This window comes from Balaenoptera ricei, chromosome 14 (genome assembly GCF_028023285.1).
Source record: "Balaenoptera ricei isolate mBalRic1 chromosome 14, mBalRic1.hap2, whole genome shotgun sequence".
Taxonomy (NCBI): domain Eukaryota; kingdom Metazoa; phylum Chordata; class Mammalia; order Artiodactyla; family Balaenopteridae; genus Balaenoptera; species Balaenoptera ricei.
In genome coordinates, this window is record NC_082652.1 from 52,043,654 (window position 1) to 52,067,293 (window position 23,640).

At 46.3% G+C, this 23,640-nt stretch overlaps 1 protein-coding gene across 11 annotated transcripts in view; it reads left to right on the plus strand.

Moving 5' to 3' along the window:
• Window positions 1-23,640, plus strand: part of FHOD3 (formin homology 2 domain containing 3) — a 505,109-nt gene that overhangs the window by 409,722 nt on the left and 71,747 nt on the right. For all 11 annotated transcript variants that reach the window (XM_059895637.1, XM_059895638.1, XM_059895639.1 and 8 more), the window contains 2 exons: window positions 13,663-13,959; window positions 22,190-23,070. In XM_059895637.1, the coding sequence (XP_059751620.1) occupies window positions 13,663-13,959; window positions 22,190-23,070 (1,178 nt within the window). The remainder of the gene's footprint in view (window positions 1-13,662; window positions 13,960-22,189; window positions 23,071-23,640) is intronic.

Below are 23,640 nucleotides of genomic sequence, written 5' to 3' on the forward strand. Positions count from 1 at the left end.
TACTGAGGCTTGATTTGTGACCCAAGATGTGATCTATCCTGGAGAATGTTCCGTGTGCACTTGAGAAGAAAGTGTAATCTGCTGTTTTTGGATGGAATGTCCTATAAATATCAATTAACTCTATCTGGTTTATTGTGTCATTTAAAGCTTCTGTTTCCTTATTTATCTTCATTTTGGATGATCTGTCCATTGGTGTAAGTGAGGTGTTAAAGTCCCCCACTATTATTGTGTTACTGTTGATTTCCTCTTTTATAGCTATCAGCAGTTGCCTTATGTATTGAGGTGCTCCTATGTTGGGTGCATATATATTTATAATTGTTATATCTTCTTCTTGGATTGATCCCTTGATCATTATGTAGTGTCCTTCCTTGTCTCTTGTAACATTCTTTATTTTAAAGTCTATTGTATCTGATATGAGTATTGCCACTCCAGCTTTCTTTTGATTTCCATTTGCATGGAATACCTTTTTCCATCCCCTCACTTTCAGTCTGTATGTGTCCCTAGGTCTGAAGTGGGTCTCTTGTAGACAGCATATATATGGGTCTTGTTTTTGTATCCATTCAGCAAGCCTGTGTCTTTTGGTTGGAGCATTTAATCCATTCACGTTTAAGGTAATTATCGATATGTATGTTCCTATGACCATTTTCTTAATTGTTTTGTGTCTGTTTTTGTAGGTCCTTTTCTTCTCTTGTGTTTCCCACTTAGAGAAGTTCCTTCAGCATTTGTTGTAGAGCTGGTTTGGTGGTGCTGAATTCTCTTAGCTTTTGCTTGTCTGTAAAGCTTTTGATTTCTCCATCGAATCTGAATGAGGTCCTTGCCGGGTAGAGTAATCTTGGTTGTAGGTTCTTCCCTTTCATCACTTTAAGTATATCATGCCACTCCCTTCTGGCTTGTAGAGTTTCTGCTGAGAAATCAGCTGTTAACCTTATGGGAGTTCTCTTGTATGTTATTTGTCGTTTTTCCCTTGCTGCTTTCAATAATTTTTCTTTGTCTTTCATTTTTGACAATTTGATTACGATGTGTCTCGGAGTGTTTCTCCTTGGGTTTATCCTGTATGGGACTCTCTGCGCTTCCTGGACTTGGGTGGCTATTTCCTTTCTCCTGTTAGGGAAGTTTTTGACTGTAATCTCTGCAAATATTTTCTCAGGTCCTTTCTCTCTCTCTTCTCCTTCTGGGACCCCTATAATGCGAATGCTGTTGCATTTAATGTTGTCCCAGAGGTCTCTTAGGCTGTCTTCATTTCTTTTCATTCTTTTTTCTTTATTCTGTTCTGCAGCAGTGAATTCCACCATTCTGTCTTCCAGGTCACTTATCCGTTCTTCTGCCTCAGTTATTCTGCTATTGATTCCTTCTAGTGTAGTTTTCATTTCAGTTATTGTATTGTTCATGTCTGTTTGTTTGTTCTTTAATTCTTCTAGGTCTTTGTAAAACATTTCTTGCATCTTCTCAATCTTTGCCTCCATTCTTTTTCCTAGGTCCTGGATCATCTTCTGTATCATTATTCTGAATTCTTTTTCTGGAAGGTTGCCTATCTCCACTTCATTTAGTTGTTTTTCTTTGGTTTTATCTTGTTCCTTCATCTAGTACATAGCCCTCTGCCTTTTCATCTTGTCTGTCTTTCTGTGAATGTGGTTTTTGTTCCACAGGCTGCAGGACTGTAGTTCTTCTTATTGGGAAAGTTTTTAAAGAAGGAAATTATATGATCAGCATGATAATTTCATCGATGGCAAATAGGCATCAAAATCTGTGAAAGATCTGAGACTTTACCGTATTTATAAGCTAGTAAATTAGCCTGCTGTGACCTCATGGATGTTGGCAAGCAACACGAAACTCCTGGGTCAGAAACAAAGGACTTTATTACTCATAGCAGTAGTAGTAGCCAAAATATCAGCATTTGTGCCATTTCTCCAAGCCCTAGTTTCCAGAAGGTGATGCGAATAAGCCCAAGTGATACCTGCACACACACTGAGTGGAACCCTGAGTTTAAGGACCTCAAATCTTATATTGTGCAGTAAGTGTGTCTTCCCTTTGTCCCAGAGGGAAACATGATCTTGATCACAGTGCGCAATAAACCAGGCAGTACCTAGCTCCAGAGGGAGACTCTGTCTCTGTCTTGCAAGGCTATTTGCTATGCACACATCCTTAGAAAGATAGTCCAGAGCAAAGGTTTTCAGTGCGTCAGCTTGTAAGACCCCAGAAACATGAGAGACCCATGGAGAATTATTTCCAAGCTTTGGGATATAATGGTTTTCAACCAACCTTTACAATCAGATTTTCATCCTAAGATCTGTTTAATGTAAACAAAAAGTTTAAGTTTTAAACAGCCATTACCTTGTTTGTTCTTATTTGACAAAAAGAAAGAGCATCAGGAGCTGTAAAACCCAGTCCGGAGCAGGCACTGTCTGCATCTGGAGGTGCCACCAGGGAATGTGGAAAGACATCAGTGCCTTTCATCCCAGGTAAAAGCCTTGGGTAAATGCTTCCAGGTATAGTCAGAAGGCCCTCCACAGGTAGGGACAGTGAACATTCTTAAGTCAGTGTGGTACTTCAAATTTCCAGAGTCAGTGACTGAGAGCTCGGAAATAGCAAAGAAGAATAACTCTCAGGTTTCTTCTAGCACCCTTATCTGTGCTCGACCTGTACTCCAGCATCTCCACCACTCCTCTTTTCCCCCCTGCACCTCTGCCTCCCCAACACCCCTGCCTTTCCCCCACCCACTCCCATAAAGCATTTGTACAGAATGATACAACGCCGGCAGTGTGGCAAGATAATCAAACATTGGTTTTCCAGTCCCTAAAAGTGTGCTTTTTCAAGAGAATTCCTGGGTTCAGTGAATCTTTAGAGCTTTCCAAAGCTGTAATGTCTTCTGAAGAAGCTGCCTCCACCAGATACTTTGGGAAGTTCCAGTAGCTTTTTGTTGACTTTCTAGATCCAGCAGCTCTGTATCCTTGTGTATCTTCTAGATAATCTCTAGACTCAACCTGTTATCGGGCTTTCATGTCTTCTACTTCTGTCATCATTCTTTTCTCATCATTTTGTCTCAACCTTTCTCAGCATTTTGTTTCAGTCTTCTCACTGACTCTTCTTCTAGCTGACCCCTAAGTGTCAGATTTTTCCAATATTCCTTCCCCAGCAACCCCCTATCTTCATGCCACACCCTCTGGCTGCACCTCCACATCCCCATCTGTGAATTTTTAACTACCTACCAAGTGCTGAAAACCGCCAGGTCTGCATCTCCAGCCGTGGCCTTCTTGAGCTCAGGACACATGTATCCAACCTCCTTAGGCATCACCATCTGAACGCTCCTTAGACACTTCAGACTTACCAAGTGCCAGTCAGGGGCTTTTTGATGGGAGATGTCACTCATCTCTCACCCATAAAACCCCTACTGCCAAACCTGCTCATACCTCCTAGTCCTCATCTGGTTAAGACCATTTCTCCTGGCCTAGTTATTTAAGTTGGAAGCAGACATGTAACTTTGCCTCCCCTCTCAATGCTCACCCCTACATCAAGTCAATCACCAAATGTTTATGTGCTCCTTTCTCTCAAATCAGCCCTCTCCCATGCCTCCCCATTGTCAATGCCTTAGTCCCGATCTTAACCATCTCTGATCCGGACCATTTCAGTAGCTTCTACTATATCTCACCTCTTCCAGGTTCTTCTTACAGCCCAGCCAAAAAAAAAAAATCATGTCTATATCTTGTTTTTAAAATCCTCTAGTGGCTCTCCATCATCTACAATGTGAAGTTAAGATCTTGCATGGCACTCAAGACTCTTGGTTATCCAGTCCTACAGCCAGTCTCTTACCACCATAACCACCTCTACATGTTATTGTCCATCAGGACCAAACCACCCTCAGTCACGGAAAAGTGCCCTATTCTCTCAGGCGTGCCTCTGTACTTGAGTGCCTTCACCCATGGGGTGCCCACTGGACTTTTATCCATCTACTTGAAGCATCTTCTCTAAAGGCTCTTTGAGCCCTCTCTTGTGTTTTCCTTACATCTTGTGCATGCCTGGGATATAGGACTTATTTCACTGTATACACAACAAGTGGTCCTCTCTCCTTTGTGTGCTTCTCAGAGGAGGGCTAGTGCCTGTACTCACCTTTGTTATCTTCCAGTGCTTGAAGCAGAATAAGCCTTCAGGAAATGTTTTATGAGCTAATAAATGAAAAAAAGTAAGCAAGTACATTCATCTACAGAGATAGCTGTTTCCCCTGTACGCAGAAATTTATTGCACAGACCATGATGGAGGGCACATCTTCGACTATATAGACCCCCTCTGTAAAGACTGAAGAAATGTTGGTGGCGTAATGTAGACAGGAAACTCGGGCAGAAAGTCAACATAATGTACATAGACCATTTCTTTCTCAGGATCTAACTTTAAAAGAGGGAGAAAATTCAGAGGATGACTCTTGACAAATTGACAGTTAAGATATTCCTTCAACTACCTTTAAAAATACTCCTTATTTTAAGTGAACTTTTCTCCATTTCTTTGTGAATAAATTTTCTAACAAGTGCAAATAAACTGAATTACTGGCTAAGTGGAAAGCCACATCCATTAGTGACTAGATGTAAGTGAGGAAGGGTCAACTTTTAGGGATGAGAATTTAAAAGTGGGATTTCTAGTCTTACCCCATTTGCAGGCCAGCTGGCTCTGCTTAGGCTTGGTCAGACTCTACTGGCAGGAAGAGCTAACATTTTCTTTAGATATTAATTGTTTTGATCTTATAATGTCTCTTGGATATTATCTAAGAGGCCACTTTAGCCTGAAAAATACTTTAGGGAAGATATTTTTTCACATCTGACTTCCTTGTGCCTAGCACAAGGCCTGACGCCTGGGAGGTCTCAGTAAGTATTTATTGGATGAATGAGTGTTGCTACTAATCACATTAGAACATCTCATTAAGAGTAGCTACATCCTGGTAAGCCTGAATTAGCCAAAAACCTCAAGTTTGATCACTCTTTTGCTAGCTGTTATTACTCAGGACCATCCATTTTAATGCTAGTGTATCTCTTCCAAAATAGCAGTTTGGGTTTTGATGTCACTGCTGTTTCTGTCTGGGACTTGACAGGAGCTAGGGGTGCTGTTGAAATGCATTGCCGGTTTGGAATTAGACAGTGTCTTCATCCTTGAGGAAGGGCTTGTCTTTCTATTTGCTCTTGTAAGGAAATGGGCATGTCATTAACCCAGGAGTTTCTCCAGCCCTACTGGGAATGGAAGGATGAACGCATATTGGAGTCTATCCTTGTTTGACACTGAACCAAGACAAGACCTGTCTATCTGACTTTAGAAGAAGAATTTAAATAAGCTCAAAGGAAGTCTTTATAACCGTGGGTTGATGTTTGGGGTCATATGGTTTGAGTTCAAGGTAACGACAGAGCAATAAATGATATGGTCATCTTAAATTGCTTTTCATTTTCTGTTTCTAGTGTGAAATAGAATCTATACATTAATCAATATTACAATAATTGGACCTGAAACTGGCTTCTTCTTTTTTTGTCCTGTATGATATTACAGTAGAGTTATATCATATACATGTTTAACCAAGTGAATTTAATCAGGAGCATAATCTGAGGGGCAAAAGGGGGGAGTGAACATTACAGTTTAAATAGTGCGTGTAATCCTGCTTAACATACAACTCAGGTGTGTGTCCCCAGGTGAGCACAACATGAGGGCCATGGGTCTGTTTTTTTCTTGAGCCATTCCTGACTCTCATGTGCCTCTTGTCATCTGAACAACTTGCTGCACCCAGTGTGATTTAAGAGTTTAAGGACCTGTATTTGGAGATAACATGGCCCATGACTCTAAGCCCAGGACTTCTTACACCGTCGCACTGAAGCTCAGTGAAAACCTGGATTGTCAGAACTCTGAGGGTGGGTGTGGGATCCTACAACGTGGCATCTTCCAAAAGGACTTTTGAAGGTAATTTTGACCATATATGGTTTTCATCTTAAGAGGTGGCTTAGGCCCGAACCTGTTTGGAAGATCTAGCTCTAATTTTGAGGGCAAAGCTGGGCTTAATTTTAAAGGCATACAAATTCATTAGACCCATGAATCAGTATTTTGCAGGTAGTATCTTTTTGAAAAGCTGAAGTAGGCTGAATTTGTGCCCATCCTAATGAAACTATTCCTGTAGAGCAATGATTCTCAACCAGGAGTGATTTTTTGCTCCCAGGGGACATTTGGTAGCATCTGAAGACATTTTCAGTTGTCACAACTGGGGAGGAAGCGGTATTGGCCTCCAGTGGGTGGAAGCCAGGAATGCTGCTAAATAGCCCATAATGCGCAGGATAATAGGATACAGTGCCACCTACAACAAAGACTTATCTGACCCCAAATATCCAAAGTACTGAGTCTGAGAAATCCTGCTCTAGAGTGAATCTGAGTGAACAGCTTAGCAAGAATTAGCCCAACACCAAAAGCAAAATCTAAAGAATTTTCAAAGTTGTGAGCTTCATCTCATGGGACCTTTTTCACATTTATATGATTAAACCACAAGTTTAAAGTCGATGGTGTTAGTTATTAGCTCTGAACGGGGGAGGTCCCTGGAATCTACACAGTTTGGAGCAACTGTTATAGAACTGGCTGGCCCAGCCCTCAGTTTCATAAGACCTGCCAGAAAGCCAAGTCCTGGCAAAGTCATCGAGACACCATCACAGACTGAAATCAATTGAAGCCACCCAAAGACTTATTAAGTTCAGATCTTTCTACCAGCAATTTATCTCTTCAAAGAAAAATTGCATGACAGGAGATTCCAGTTGGACACTCTGGACTCAGCTGTCAGGGACATTGATGAAAGCAGAGCTGGAACGTTTGTGCCCACTTTTTGTTTTGTGTTGTTTTGTTCTTTCAGGAATGATTATATACTTGTCCTTTGTGGCTTAAGTCACCCACCGCACAGTGTAACATCATGATTAACAGCCCAGGCTTTTCTATCAGGCCAATCCAAGTTCAAATCCCAGCTCTGCTCATCAGCAAGGTTCTGTTGGAAGTAGATGGCGCATGCTCAGGGGGTGCCTGCAGGCAGGCAGTGAAGGGACGGTTTGCAGAGGTGCGGAGAGGGTCGCGGGACCACCAGAGGGCAGGGAAGCACCCAGCGACTAGCAGCAGTGGGAAACTGCCAACACTGTTTCTGCCTCCAGGCCTGGAAAAACTTAGTGAACAGCTAGGACTTGGTAAGCGCTGTAGCCTTGGGAGGGAGCCCTGGGGACAGAAAAGCTGGCCTGACACCATCTGCCAAAGTGGCCCCCCAGAAAGAGAGCAGGAACATAAATACGCCAGCCTCTCCTTCCTCCTAGCTTTGCAGGTACCTCCCAGGGCCGACCCGTCTGAAAGTGAGAGGGAATGCAAACTCTGCAGAGACCAGCCTCCCAGGGCACAAAGCAGCACAAAGAATGGGTCTAGAAGAACAGGCCGAGAGTATCCAGTATGCTGTGTAGCCCTGGACAAGTTACTTAACCTCTCTGAACATCATTCCTCATTTCTCACATGGGAACATTAATCTTCATATTGTTGGCATGAGAATTAAATAGGGTGACGGGTCTATAGTTCCTAGGACGGCACCAGTGTGTTGAAGGCACTCTGTAGACGGTAGCATTTATTTTTACTTCACTTAAGGCCAAACGGGGCTAGATGTCGAGTAAGATTTTGCGGATCAGGTGAGAAGTTGGTGCTGGGCTTTTAAAGGGACAAAGAACTAGCCAGTCGGAGTCAACGTCTGCCCCGGCTGCCTTGGAACAGGGGATGAGCTGAAATCCTCAAGGCCTGGTCTTTCCTCTTCTCACCCCAGTGTTGTGATCTGCATGAGGGACGTCCCAGTCATCAGACGGGGCACCCTTTCTTATTCTCTCAACAAACACACTTAGGTTTTCCCTCTTTCACTGTGGTTCTCACGTTGATGGGCTCCTACCCTGGCTCCCCAGCCTCTCTCTCCTGTAATGTCTATTTCCTTTGCATAAAGGATTCCCTTTAGTGGCCGTGTTCGGGTTATGGGTCCTTCCGCACAGGCTGGCAGCAACCAGGTTCCTTGTTACTTCCTTCTGAATATACCGTGGACCTCTTCCTTCCTGTTATATCTTCCACATTCCATGAGTTATCCCTTACCGTATCCTCTTATATAGTTTAATTTTGTTTTGCTGGGTTTTTTTTTTTTTTTTTCTCCTCCCTTATACTCCCCCACCTCCAACCTTAAAATTTAGTTTAAAGTTCTCTGAATCAGGTCAGTGCAGGTTCCGGCCAAATACATTTTTCTGGCCTTTGCTAAGTATGTTCTCTCAATGCCAAGATCCCATCAGTCTGCTCTCTCAGGCTGTGGTCCAGCAAGAGAGATCCCAGTTTTGGACGCCTTCTGTGTTGCCAGGCATTTCTTACCATGTCCTCATTTCACTTCCAAGCTCGCACCCACTGTGGGGAGAAGGGCTGCTGGGCACCTGGACCTGGGCCTTCGCTGTTCCCTCCCAGCCTCAGCTTTCTGAGGGCGGTAAGAGACCCCTCCCCACAGAGGGGTCTGAGGGTTTAGTAGAGAGTTGGTGCGCAGGGCTCGGGTGCGCAGCGCCCCAAAGGGGGCCACAGGCCTGCAGTACCCCTGCTCTCCTCGGATGCAAACACACTGCTTCCTCCAGGGGATCCTGGGATGGAAAACTTCTTCCCACTGTCCAGAATCTCTATCGCTTGCCCACGTGTTCTTCCACTGATGCCATTTATTCATTTTCTTCTTCTCTTGAGCCCCCCTGACTGGCATTCACCTCTTCGTCCTCAGTCTCTTTGTCTGCGGGGTCTGCTTCCCGAATGTTCACCCAACACTGACTAAGAGCCTCCTCTGAAGCTACAGGCCCACCTCAGCTGTCCCAGCCGGAAGTGTGGTTTGCCTGTGCTGTGGGTATAGTCAGGGGTCCTCTCAGACAAAGTGAAATGTGGCCTGTCTCTCCGTGAAGCCGCCATCACTGCCCTTCGTGTAAAGCCCCAGGTCCTTAACTCACCGTGTGTGGCCCGTTGCCCCAGCCACTGCCGCCGGACGGCTTTCATGCCTCCTGCTCACCCTGTGCTGCCGGCTGCATGTGCCCTTCCTTCCGCCCAGACCATTTGTGTCCAGTGTTCCCTCTTGAACTCCTTTTCATCCTTGGAGACTCTGCTTAAACGTCCTTCTGGCACAGAGACTCATGACCCGTCCTAGGCTTTGCAAAAACCCTTGCCAGACCTTCCCAGGGCAACATGAATTTGCTCTTAGAATATCCACCATGTTTATAAATTTTTTTTTATTGTGTCTGGTGGGAGCTGAGGGGCTGGGATTTCCCTGTGTCCGTTGGTGTTAGGATGTGCCCACCTTTGCCGTGCTGAGGCCACGGGTGACATGTAGGATCTCTTAGCATCCCTGTAACCTCCATGACAACAAGAGCTGGGTCTGTCTTGTGTGACCATGTGCCTCTCACCACTGGTACTGTTGTTGGGTATCAGTGAGAAGTTGTGAGCAATTTTCATCCCTCGGTATTGACAAATATCTTAGCTCCCTTGAGGACTTTTCCTGCAGACTTTCAAGGTCCCTCCTATTTCCAGGGGACTCGGCAAGGGTAGATGATACTTTTTTCCAGGTCTGCTGAGAGGGCAGCTGGTGTGGCTTAGGGCAATGACTCAGAAGGAATGGTTGTGAGTATGTGGAGGGGACTGCTGGTGACCGAGGTCCTGATGAAAGAGAATAGGAAGGCGGGCAGAAATGTTCGGGAATTCAGTGTGTAGTCTCACAGTGTTTCCTAAGTGTCCATGAGAACTTTGTGAGAAGATGCCGGCCCCAAGACCACACTGGGGGCCCTTGGACATGAGAGGAAGGCAGAGTCTTGGTCCCCAGAGAACTTGTGCCTTGTCATTCCTGTGTTTGATTAATACAGTTTGAGGAGGGCTCGGCCGTGGGTCCTTTCCAGGGACTCCCTGCTACTTGGTACCCAGGGCCCTCACTTGGGTGCCTGGCCGTATACCACCGTGACCCCCATTGATAGGATTTTATGTCCCGTGTCACTAGGCAAGTGGTGAGCCCTCTGAAAACAGGGGTGTGTGTTGTGCCCTTGACATGTGTGTCGCCTGGTGTATTCAGTGCAGAGGGTGTCAGGAATGAGCAGCCACACGTGTTTGCTCTCTGTCAGCTCCATTCTCCATCTTTGGTGGCTTGGCTTGACTTGAATGTGTGTGAATTTTATTTAATTTGTTCATCATTAGAACAGCTTCACACACCGCAGATTTGCAGTGAGGCCTTGTGGACACTGAGCCTGCATTCTGGTCAGGAGGTAGTTTTGGAGATGATTTTCTCTCCAGCAGTGATGAAAGAGAGAAACTACCCCAGTGGTCGGATCACACATTTAAATGTCTGACTCCAGGCAGTAAGGCTCGAACGTAGGGGGATGAAATTACACTATTTATTCCCAAGAATGTGTGGCTTTCTAGAGCTTGCATGTCCATTGCCTCACTTGTCCCTGCAACCGCTGGCTGATCAGGGGCCAGAGTCACTGCTGAAGTGGAAGGAAACACATATGTAGGCTGGAGTCAAACAGCCATCAAATTGTGGACCCTTCCTGCTTTGTCTGCCAGTCTCCTGGGGATGATGAGTGGACTCAGGCTGATGGCAACCAACTGCACCCATCTCCCCGTCAGTGATAAAGCCCCACAGAGGCACCCTTGCCAGTTTTGCCATATGCTCACCAATTAAAACTTAAATGCACGCCACATGCTAGGCTGTTGGAAACACATTCTCGTTTTGATGTGGCTATTCTGAAGTAAATGTGTGCAAGAACATATGCTTTCTGTCAACCAAATGATGACACTGCTGTTGCTAAAACTATGCTTCTGCCGTGCTAGTAAAACGATGGGGTTCTGTTTCTCTTTGCTAAATGCTCTATTATCAAATGAAAAAGAAATACCATAAAAAGTCCTTCAGCACCAAAGGGAATTTTTCTCAAAGGTTTGTTCACTTTTTCCCTGTACCCAGCCTGGTTTTTGCTCTTAAGGAAGAATGCCTGGGACTTCCCTGGTGGCGCAGTGGTTAAGAATCCGCCTGCCAATGCAGGGGACACGGGTTTGAGACCTGGTCCGGGAAGACCCCACATGCCACGGAGCAACTAGGCCCGTGCACCACAACTACTGAGCCCGTGTGCCACAACTACTAAAGGCCGCACGCCTAGAGCCCGAGCTCCGCAACAAGAGAAGCCACCGCATTGAGAAGCCCGCGCACCACAACGAAGAGTAGCTCCTGCTCGCTGCAACTAGAGGAAGCCCATGCGCAGCAACGAAGACCCAACGCAGCCTAAATAAATAAATGAAGGAAGGAAAGAAGGAAGGAAGGAAGAATGCCTGACACACCCATCTTGAGCACACGGGTTCACAGTCGTGTGCCCTTCGATTTCCTCCTGCTACTGCCAGCCAGTGCATCTCGGCCTGGAAACTTTGCTCTCTTATCATCAGTTCCAAAACCATCCCTCTTGGGGACACCCAGCAAGGGCACCCAGCAGACAGCAGAGGGCCTTTGCCACCCCATCCTCATTTCCCCCATTCTCCCCAGGAAGCAGGTGCCTGTACTAGGCTGGAGTCCCCAGCAGCCTGGGCGGGCAGAAGTCCCTCTGTCCTCTACACCCAGTTCCTACCTGAAGGGCACTGGGCGGTTCCCACGGAGGAGGATTTCTTCCGTGTGGAGGTTGGAAGTTACCCAGGATGTAAGGAGAGGCTGGCATTTCATTCTCTACACTGCCTCCCTCTCTCCCCCCACAATTCCCATACTCATTCTCTGAGGAAGGCAGCCTGAGAGCAGGTGAGGGACGGGGGTTCTGGACCCAGTGCGTCCTGGCAGAATGACTTCTTGCTGGGATGCTGAAGGCAGCTGGGCCCCCTGCCCAGAGAAGCCTGAGCTTTGCTCTCCCATAGTAATGCCACTGCCTGGCCTGCTGGGGGACCTGCTGTGGGCGCCCCATTGCCAGCCATCCCTGCTCACCTGAGCTGGCAGGATATCTCCACAAAGAGAGAGCCCTCTGATCTGCCTGTTCTTATAGGGTCAGGGCAGGCCCCTTACATGCGCCGATCCTGCCTGAATCTCTATTGCTTCGAGCAGTATGTACGTAGGGCTGGAGCACATGCTCTTGGTGGCACTGCCAGGATTCCAGCAATGTGGCTCTGCCAAGCCATGAGGGTCAGACCCTCAGGAGTGACTCATCCTCCTCTGGCCTTCACAGATGACATTTTTTTTTTTTTAATTCCCAATCATTTTGCTACCCGTTCACAGCTCACACATGAGAGGGTTGCTCAGCAAAAACATGCATACGGCAGACTGTGCCATTTCCCTGCTTCCTAGGGGACACCCATGGAACCTGAGCAGCAAATCTCCAGCCTTGACAGGTTTACAAAGAATTCTGTGCCCGTGAGTGATTCTTCTAAGTAACTTTCAAGTGTATGGAATAACTTCACATTATGAGCAAACATAATTCAAGCAAAGGGTGATGGACCTCACTGGTTTAGCCACTGATAGAACATCAGGCTGCTCTTTGCTTATCAGCTTGATTCACCATGGACTTTTTTCCTCTTTCCCTGAAGAGGCAAAAGGATCATGTATTAGTTTGCTACTGCTGTGTAACAAGTTACCACAAACATAGCTGTTCAAAACAGCATCCGTTTATATTATCTCACAGTTTCCATAGGTCAGAAGCCCAGAATGGCTAACTGGGGTCTCATCCGAGGGTATCACAAGGCCACAATCAAGGTTGTGGCTGGCTGGGCTCTTACCGGGAGGCCCTGGCAAGAGTCCACCTCCAGGTTCATTCGGGTCGTTGGCAGAATTCAGTTGCTTGTGCTTGCAGGACTGAGGTCCCTGTTCCTCGCTGGCTGTCGGCCAGGAGTCACTCTCAGCTTCTAGAGGCCACCACATTCCTCATCACATGGCACCCTCCATCTTTAAAACCAGCACTGATAAATCAAATACTTTTTTAAAAAATAAATTTATTTATTTTAGTTATTTTTGGCTGCATTGGGTCTTCATTGCTGTGCACGGGCTTTCTCTAGTTGCAGCAGGTTGGGGCTACTCTTTGTTGCAATGAGCGTGCTTCTCATTGCGGTGGCTTCTCTTGTTGCGGAGCACACAGGCTCTAGGCACATGGGCTTTAGTAGTTGTGGTGCGAGGGCTCAGTAGTTGTGGCTCGTGGGCTCTAGAGCGCAGGCTCAGTAACTGTGGTGCACGGGCTTAGTTGCTCCGCGGCATGTGGGATCTTCCCAGACCAGGGATCGAACCCGTGTCCCCTGCATTGGCAGGCAGATTCTTAACCACTACACCACCAGGGAAGTACCTCGTCCAATACTTCTTGTGCTTCTAATCTCTGACATCCTTTTCTGATGCTAACCAGAAAACACTGTTTTTAAAAGGCTCACCAGGTTAGATCAGGCCTACCTGGATAATCTCCATATCTTAAGGTCAAGAGACTTGAGACGTGAACACCAGCTGCACGGCCCCTTCCCTGCAGTGCCTCAGTCTGTGTTTGACTGAATAACCAGGGGACGGGAATCTCAGGGGCCAGTTTAGAATTCTGCCTGCCTCACACAGCAGGGAGAAATCAGCCTCATGTTCAGTCTCACCCTCACTCGACGCTTCCAAGAAATTCCTGTCCTGCTCATAATCTCCACTGTTATCTCCCCCAGCGAGCACCGGGGATCCTGAGCCCGAACCAGAGGCAGAAGCAGAGGCGGAGGCAGAGGTGGGACGGGTGGCCAATGAGGCCAGCCGGGAACTAGCCCCTGCGCACGCAGCAGCAGAGAGCGAGGTGGGGCGGGCCCTGGAGCCAGAGCCTGAAGAGCGAGCCTCCCTGAGCGAGAAGGAACAGCAGAACGAGGCAGTGAACGAGCGGGACAACTGCTCGGCCTCCAGCGTCTCGTCCTCCAGCAGCACGTTGGAGAGGGAAGACAAGGAGGACAAGCTCTCTCGGGACAGGGGGACCGGTAAGGAGGCCCCCTTTCCCCGTGAACACATCCCGGGGAGCCCCGGGGCAGGGGACCTGGTTTGCTGGCCTCTGAGCTGACTGGCTGGCCCGGCTCACTCCCCAGACTGTCCCCCAGTGTCTGGAGGGGGGTGTGGCCCCACTCAGCCAGCCAGCAGCTTCCTGCCCTGCAGAAGGGCCCCTACCCTCTGCCACAAGGCTGCACCGTCACTTCTACAGCTGGCAAAAGGGCCTGATAATGAGGGCGACCAGGGGACTTTTCCAGAGGAATAAACCCCAGAAGAGAAATTCCTCTTGTCCTTCTAACTGTTTAATTGTGAGTAGTAAGTGTGGCTTTTTTCTGATTTAAATTTAGAGACATGTCATGTTGTTATCTACTCCCTTGAAAGAGTTTTTGCAAGGAAGTGTGTTAAGCCACTATGACTGAACATTTCAGACCAGAGCGGATTTGGTAAAATGAATCGTATGAGTACTTTCAAAAACTGCCAGTTCACAGCATGCAGGGATCAATTTGATGTGCTCAGCTGGAATGTATGTAATTTAAGTAATTTTCTACAATATGCTCAGGACCACTCTTTTCTTCGATACTAAGTACGTGCTTTTTCTTACGGAATCATACCTTTTTGGTGTTATCCCTGATATTCATTCAGTTTCACCTGTTTAATAGTGACTTTATGTTTAGGGATCAAATGGAATGTTAGTCCTCACTAGGGACTTGCGGAGGGTGCCACAGAGGGTTCTAGAAATTGTAAACGATTCAAATAATCATTTGAATTATGATTCACATGCGACACCATGGAGTTGGTTTTCCTACCCGTGACCTGTGCACTGTCAGGGTGGCAGGAAGCCACCTCTTTCAACTGACGCACCTCACCAGTGAAGGCATGTCTTATGGGCCAGGCTTCATTAAGCTACACAGTGACACAGACTCAAGGAACTTACATCGTAGGCCCAAACGGCAGCCGCAAAGGCCTGCCAATCAGTGGCATGACCCAGGCATGATATGTTAGTTAGTTCACAGATTAAGAATACATTGTCCCTGAAGCCTGGATGAGTGAACAAAGATTGAATGAATGAATGAAGCCATAATGTCTCCTAGGAGACCTGTCAATCAATGGCTTAGTCTAAATAGTTAATATTTGAGTTTTCACAGTTATATTATTAGATTTTATTCTATATATCACTGGTCACCATGATACAGTGAAAAAGGAGGACTGACTTAAAATACTTTATGTCTTAGGAATTATCACGTTGAAAATCTTGTGTCTGGTTGAAGATGTGTGTGCTAAAAGGATTACGTATTTTGATACTAAATTTCTTTCAAAGACAGATTACAGTTACACTCTCAAATTCTGATTGTTGTTATTCACATTTAATGTAATTATGGTCACAGTACAGGGTGTCAGGTAAGTCTTCTTGATCATTTGGCCTTAAATCATGTTTTATTCTATTATGAGTAGCTTTAAGTATTATTCATCATAACTAGGTTTAGCAGGCCTAAAACATAAACAAGTTGGATTAGTAAAAATAAGCCGGGAACAGAACTTTCTTGGATCAGATTGCCCAATATCCTTCCAAATAAGGACAACTTTCCAAAAATGGAGACTCTGCTCCCAGTGAAGAACCATTGACTTTCTACCAAAAGCTGGTGGTGTCCAGGAATTGGAGCTCTGCAGTGACTTTTCTGCTTCAGTCTGGTGCTGTTAGGAGATGTGACCATGTTTATTTGTTGTAGCTTATTGGTTCCTAAAAATTCCCACTGCTCATGGGCACATCAGCAGCTGTGGAGACAGAGAAGCTCTGTCACCATAGCTTTTGCTTTTCAGAATCTTCTCAATTAAATCACAAAGGCAATCAAAGTGATTCCCAGTCTTATTTCTAACGGTTGTACCTATTACTTGAGAATGAATTTGTAGGACTTGAAAGAGACCCAACTTATTGCAGATGTGTGGTTTTATTTTTCTTTGTTTTCATGTGTTCCACTCCCTGGCATTAGAGTGAGAGGCTTTACTGTAGCATTCATCACACTTTGTTGTAGTTACTGGTATAACTGTCCTTTGTCTCTATTTGAATGTAAGCTTTGTGAGGATGGGGATGTCTGTCTTATTCATTGTGAGTTCTTACTTCCTAGCTGGGTGCCCAGAACATAGTAGGGGCTCATAAAACCACTGATGAATAAATGAATGAATCTGGCTAAGATGGAGACGCCCCCATTGCTCCCAGGTCCTCCCTTTTACAACTAAAATACCAACACCCTGGATGTAACAGGACAACCAATCATAGGAGGACTCTGAAAGGTGGAAAGAAGGAAGCAGACTGCCTAGAAGCCTTTGGACTTGAATGACATGGCAGTGAAGCTTCAAGGAAAGCTGATTCCCTTAGCCAAAGGATTAGGAAAGGCGTTGCCTAACAGAACAGAAAATCTTTTCTGCTGTTAATAAGTGCTCTATCCTAAATGAGATCTAATGGAAAATTTGCTACTGTCCCACCTCTCCCCCTAACCCAGTGGTTTCAGTGAGACTGAAGAAGAGGTGGTCTTCTATACAGCACCCCCATGGAAACAAGAGTGACAATTCTGCAGTTCCCTCCCCCCCTCAACCGTGTGGTGTCAGCGGGACTCAGAAGGGAGCCAGTCTTCTATCCCCTGCCCAGTAGAAGCAGGTAGTGCTCCAGTTCCCCTGCTGGGGTAGTGTTGGCCTAATGGGGAACTCAGTCTATCCCCTGAAGGGGAGAAGCAAGTGGATCCCAATTCCTCCAACAGGGTAGTGTCTGTGGGGTCCTGTGGGGACCTGAGCCTTCACCCCCACCCAGAAGGAACCAGACTTAATGAGGAGTGGAGAGGGGACTAATAGCATTCTCTGTCCCCACCACCACCCTCCTTGTCCCTGATGCTGATGGGGACACAGCGGAGAGCTGAGCTTCCATCCCCATCTGGTATAAACAAGGTAGAATGATGTGGTTGGAGGTGGGGCTAGCCTGCACTCTGTTCTCCCCAAGCCAGAATCAGTTGGGACTGGTGGGAAGCTGAGCCTTCACCTCACTTGGAGGCAATGAGCCAATGTGAGTTAGTGGTCCACCTCCACTGGGAAGATGCTGGTGGGGTCAAGGGGGTGCTGAACCTCCACCCTACCCATCTGCAGTGAGGGAGTGTGAGTCAGTCCTCTTCCTGGGTGGTGACAGTGGGACCCAGCAGGGAGCTGAACATCTACCTGCACCAAGCCCTGTATGCTACACCCCAAAAGGGTGACTACCTGCTAAAAGAGAAGATTAAATATTATCCAGAGTCTATCAGATGATACCGAAAATATCCAGAATACAATCGAAAATCACTCATCATATCAAGAAGTAGGGCAATCACATCTTGAATAGGAAAAGACCATCCACAGATGCCAACACTGAGATGAATCAGATGCTGGAATTATCTGTCAAAAATTTTAAAGCAGTCATCATAATAATGCTTCAGTGGACAGTTACAAACACTCAGGGCTCAGGAAATACATGAAAAAAAATCTTAGCAAAGAAATAGGAGATATTAAAAAAGAACCCAGGGCTTCCCCAGTGGCGCAGTGGTTGAGAATCTGCCTGCCGATGCAGGCTACATGGGTTCGAGCCCTGGTCTGGGAGGATCCCACATGCCGCGGAGTGACTGGGCCCGTGAGCCACAATTACTGAGCCTGCGCGTCTGGAGCCTGTGCTCCGCAACAAGAGAGCCCGTGATAATGAGAGGCCTGCACACCGCGATGAAGAGTGGCCCCCACTTGCCACAACTAGAGAAAGCTCTCGCAAAGAAATGAAGACCCAACACAGCCATAAATAAATAAATTAAAAAAGAACCCAAGGGAAATTATAGAACTGGAAAATGCAGTAACTGAAATAAAATATTTGACATGCTTTATCGTTGATTGGAGACAACAAAGAAAATAATTAGTATCCTTGAAAACAGATCAGTAGATATTACCAAATCTGAATAACAGAGAAAAAAATAGACTAAAAAAAATGAACAGAGCCTCAGGGACCCATGGGATTATATCAATAAAACTAACATTCATTTCATCCGAGTCTGAGAATAAGAGGAGAGAGAGTGCAGTATGGAAAGATATTTGAGGAAATAATGGCTGAAAATTTCCCAAGTTTGGCAAAAGGTATAAATCTACAGATTTAAGAAGCTGAGCAAATCCTAACAAGGATAATTCCAAAGAAATCTGCACCGAGACAAATGACAAACTTCTGAAAACTAAAAACCAAAAAAACATTTTTTGGAAAGAAAGAAATGACGTGGTACCTATAGAGGAACAGCAATTCAAAGGATAGCAGGTTTCTCATCTGAAACATGGAGGCCAGCAGGAAGGGGCACAGCATCTATCAAGTGCTAAAAGACTAGAACTATCAACCATGAATTACATATACAGTAAAAGTAGCCTTTAACAATGCAGGGAAAATAAAGACATTCTCAGTTAAAGAAAAACTAGGGGAATTTGTCACTAGCAGACCTACCCTTGAAGAATGGCTAAAGGAAGTTCTCCGAACAGAAAGGAAATGATGACAGAAGAAGGCTTGGGACTCCAGAAAGAAAAGAACAACAGAATGGGTAAAAATAAGCGTAAATTAAAAAATACTGTCTTTTTACTCATGAGCTTCTTAAATCGTATTTGATGGTGGAAGCAAAAATTACATTTGATATATGGTGTTCAATATATGTAGAGGAAGTACTTAAGACAATTGTATTTTTATAAGTGGGAGGGTAATGGGATCGAAATGGAAGTAAGGTTTCTACACTTCAAAGTAGTAAAACATCAATACCAATAGACTAAATAATTTAGTGTATATATTGTAATACCTAGAGCAACCACTAAGAAAATTACATGAAACCATGTACTCAAAAACACTCTAAATGAATCATGTTGAAATTCTAAAAAATGTTCAAGTAATCCACCCAAGACCAAGAAAGGAGAAACAGACACTGAAACAAAGAGATCAAACAAAACAAATGAAACAGCAGACTTAAGCCCTAACATATCAATTAAAAGGCAGAGATTTGCTGAGTGTATAAAAACACAACCCAACTACATGCTATCATATACAGCACTCATTTCAAACGTAATGACATAGGCAGATGGAAAGTTAAAAGTTGGGAAAAGATATCATGCCAACATTAATCAGAGAAAAGCTGGAGTGTCTATATAAATATCAGATAAAGTAGACTTCAGAGCAAAGGAAATTAGTAGGGACAAAGAAGCACCCTACATAATGATTTTAAAAAGACCTAAATGAATGAAGAACGTAAACGAGAAAACCAGCATTTAAAATGTTACCTGATTATGCTCTTTTCCCTGTTGCCAAAATAAGAAACTGCCAACATTTCCCAATAAATGGAGAGAGTGAGGCAGTCTGTTCAGAGAGACTCAGCCACTTTATCTGCCGCAGCCTCCTGGCATCAAAGCAGTCTCCCTATTTACTGGACTGTCTGACCAGCTGTAGAAGTTTTTCCATCGTGTCCTCAAATGCCACCTCCTCTCTCTTTGATGGTGGTTATCGCCTAAGTGTATTTTGTTTGTGAAACCAACCTACAAGAGGGCTTAAGAGCTCCTTGTTCTGGTGTTGGTCGCTTGGTGAGCTTAGGCCACTGTTGAGAAGAACATAGAGGACAAAGCTACACAGGAAAAAATGAAGCACCAGGGGGCCTCTGTGCTTCCCCAGTAAATACCTCCTCAAGATGAAGGCACAGCTATGTGGGAGAGACCAGTGTCCTCCCCCAGCCTGTTTGATCTGGCTCTTCTTTGGTAGAAAGAAAGCTCCTGATGTTCACGTCCATGACCTAGGTCTTCTGCCCCCTCCCCAAACAAGTATCCACACAGGCCCTAGATATCTGATGGAATTCACATCCTGAAATGCCCACTGCACAGCCCTGCTGGCCCTTAGGAAGCAAATTCAGAGGGATAACATTGGTGACCATTCATTCATTCATTCATCCTAGGTGCTGAGGATACAACAGGGAACAAAACAAACCCAAATCCCTGCTCTTGTAGAGTTTACATTTCAAGGAGGAACACAGCTTAGCAAGTAATGATAATCATTCCAGTGATGGGGCAAAGGCAACAGTAAAATCAAAAAGGGAAATGTGTGGAAGATTAGACAGTAAGAAGTGCTTGGGTAGAAAATAAAGCAGGAAAGGATGAAACTGTGGGGGAGAGGGAGGTTTGCACAATTTTAAATAAGGTGATCGGGGAAGATTTCACTGGGAAGATACTATTTGAGCAAAGACCTAAAGGAAGTTGAGAAGCAAATTGTGTGATTACCTGGGTTTGTCCCAGGAGGGGCAAAAATCCTGAGGCTGGATCACCTCACGCCTGGTGAGTTCTAGGAATGTCAAGGAGCTGCTGTAGCTGAAGAGGTTCATGTGTGTATATCTGGGGCGGTGGCAGTGGTAGAGGTGGTGGTAGGAGAGGAAAGAAAATTAAGGTGGGATCACACATGGCTTGGGAACATTGCCAGGTCATTGGCTTTTTGTCTCAGTGAAATGTGGCACTATTAGAAGACTTTAAGCAGAGAGATACGATCGGACATTGTAACACATCACGTGGCTGTGGTGTTGAGAACTGACTGCAGAGGGACAAGAGTGGAAGCTGAGACCAGCTAGGGGCTCCCCTGCAATACCGCCGGCAAGAAACCATGCTGGTTTGGACCGGGGTCGTGGCAGGAGTGGTGACGAGAAAAGTGGTTGGATTCCGGATGTAACATGAAGATTTAGCTAACAGGATGCCCTGCTGTGTGGGGTGAAAGAACAGGATAAAAGTCAAGGATGACTCTGAGGCTTTTGGAATTGGCAGCAAGATGGGTGAAGTAGCCGTGTCTGAGGTAGGAAATGACTGCAGGAGAAGCAGTTTCAGTGAGTGGATGGGAGTGAGGGCAGAAGGTGGTATTTAAAGCCCTGAGACTGATTGAGATGATGACTAAGAAGGTGAGTGTAGATGGAGAGAAGAGGTCCAGGGACACTTAAATGTTAAAGACGAGGAGGAACCAACCCAGGAGACTGAGAAGGAGCAGCCAAAAAGAAGGAAGCAAAGCAAGTGAGTGCAATGTCTGGGAGGCCAAGTGAAGGACATAAGTCAAGGATGAGGGGGCGACAGCTGCGTCTAGTGCAACAGGAAGGTCATCGGTCACCCGGAAAGGAGCATCTTTGAAAGGGAGCAAAAACTTCACTAGACTGGGTTCAAGAGAGAATAAGAAAGAAATTGGAGATAGCAAAACAACTCTTATAAGCAGCTTTCCTTTAAAAGAAAGGAGAAAATTTGGATTATAGGTGGAGGGATAAGTGGAATCAAGTGAGGTTTTCTGTTTTTGTTTAATGGGTAAAATTATACCATGTTTACATGCCAGTAGGAAGGCCTAGAGGGGGTAGCATGGGAGAGGCGGGATGGAGAATTGCTGGAGTGGCTTCCAAATGCACGAGTGGAGCGGTTGACCCCCGCTAAGAGGACGGTTTGTCAGTGTCACAGGACAGAGGCCATGGTCAGGGTTCAGGTGCAGGTGGGTGGGTGGAGGCAGAATGGAGGCCCTGGAAGATCTCTGACTTTGTCTGTTAAGTTTTTGAAACAGGAAACAGGGCCATGCTTGCAGAGGATGAGATGGGTGGGGGACGCTAGAGGAGAGTGGAGGTGTGTGAAAAGTCATCTAGGAGAGGTCAAGGATGGGACCGCCAGGCAGCATCACCTGAAGACTGGTGGCCATGAACTTAAAGTGTGACCAATGGCACGGTCTGTGCATTTCTCCAGACACTTTGGCTGCCCTGGTGCAGAGGTGGAGTAGGAGGAGAAAGGGGGATAACTCTACAGCCTTTCCAACATCTGCCATGGGTGAGGGAGCATTTCCTTGCCTCCCTGTGTGTAGGGCAGAAGCCCCTTAGTGACCCTGGGTGGGTCCTGACCAGCTGTCACGGGTGGGCAGGAAAGGTGCAGAAAATTGTTCCCATGAGCCTAGGCCAGAGCCACAAGCAGTGTCATACCTACAAGAATCTTGGGTCCTAGAGTGGGTCATTGGCTCTTTGATGTAGCGTCTCTTTCTGATCAAGAGCATCTTGTCAGGCATGACCACCTTCCTCTCCAATTGCTTTATTTGTGTGCCTTCCTGAATCCCTCTGTGTGCAATGTCCACATGTTGCCTAGTTGCTTTTCTCATAGTATTGAGGCCCATGCCACGTTCTCATTTTTTTTTTTTTCCTGTGAACTTTTCAGGTTTGTGGTCTGCAGGTATTCAGGATGCCGGTGTAAATGAGCAGTGTGGCGACATCCTTACCAGCAAACGGTTCATGCTGGACATGCTGTATGCCCATAACAGAAAGCCCACGGATGATGAGGAGCAGGGGGAGGGCGAGACCACGAGGACTGCACAGGGGGCGGAGGCCGTAGCCAGCCTGGCCAGCCGGATATCCACCCTGCAGGCCAACTCTCTGGCCCAGGATGAGAGCGTCAGGAGGGTGGACGTTGGCTGTCTGGACAATCGGGGCAGCGTGAAAGCCTTTGCTGAGAAATTCAACAGCGGGGACCTAGGGAGAGGGTCCATCTCCCCTGACGCCGAGCCCGATGACAAGGTCACGGAGAAGGTGTCGGCACAGCCCAAGACAGAATCTGACTACATCTGGGACCAGCTCATGGCCAATCCGCGGGAGCTCAGAATCCAAGACATGGATTTCACTGACCTGGGGGAGGAGGACGACATCGACGTCCTGGACGTGGACCTGGGTCACAGGGAGGCCCCGGGGCCGCCTCCCCCTCCCCCGCCCACCTTTCTAGGTTTGCCGCCCCCTCCCCCTCCGCCCCTGCTGGACGGCGTGCCTCCCCCTCCAGTCCCCGGTAATTTATTGGCTCCTCCTCCAGTATTCAGTGCTCCTCAGGGCTTAGGGTGGCCCCAGGTACCCAGGGGTCAGCCAGCATTCACCAAGAAAAAGAAGACCATCCGTCTGTTCTGGAATGAAGTGCGGCCTTTTGAGTGGCCGTGTAAGAACAACGGCCGCTGCAGAGAATTCCTGTGGTCGAAACTGGAACCTATTAAGGTGGACACTTCCAAGCTGGAGCACCTGTTTGAGTCTAAATCGAAGGAACTGGCCGTCTCCAAGGTACCGCTAGCATCCAGCATGCCTCTTGATTGGCAGAGTTACTTTCAGCTGTTGGGTAGAACGGAGAGGTTTGTTGTATATAAAATGCCCTTCACGTTGCTCTTGCTATTTGCTAAAAAAGGCAGTTGGTATAAAAATCTGACCTTTAATACAGTACTCTCAGTGCCACATGCTAGGTGTGAGCTAAATGCGTAAGTGACCCTTCGTTGCTAACATGGACAGCAGCTTACTAACACCAACAGGCGAAATAGCTTTCAAAGAACCCAGTAACCTCGAGGAAGAAACGAAAGGGTTACCCAGGGAATGTTAGTATGGCCCGACAGCAGATGTTGACATTCTCTAGAGGAAAGTAGGCTTGCTAATTAATCAAACATACCGACTTCGCCAGGGGATGTGTTTATTCACACTTAACCTTTGTTGTTTATGGTTGATAGTAGTAGTTTGAACCTCAGCTGTAACCACACAATGCTTTCACAAAGGCAGTAATCCGCGTGGCATTTCTTCAGATAATCCCCTGGCTGAGTCAGCGTGCTGCAACTATCTAGATATTTCCAAATAACCGGATAGTTA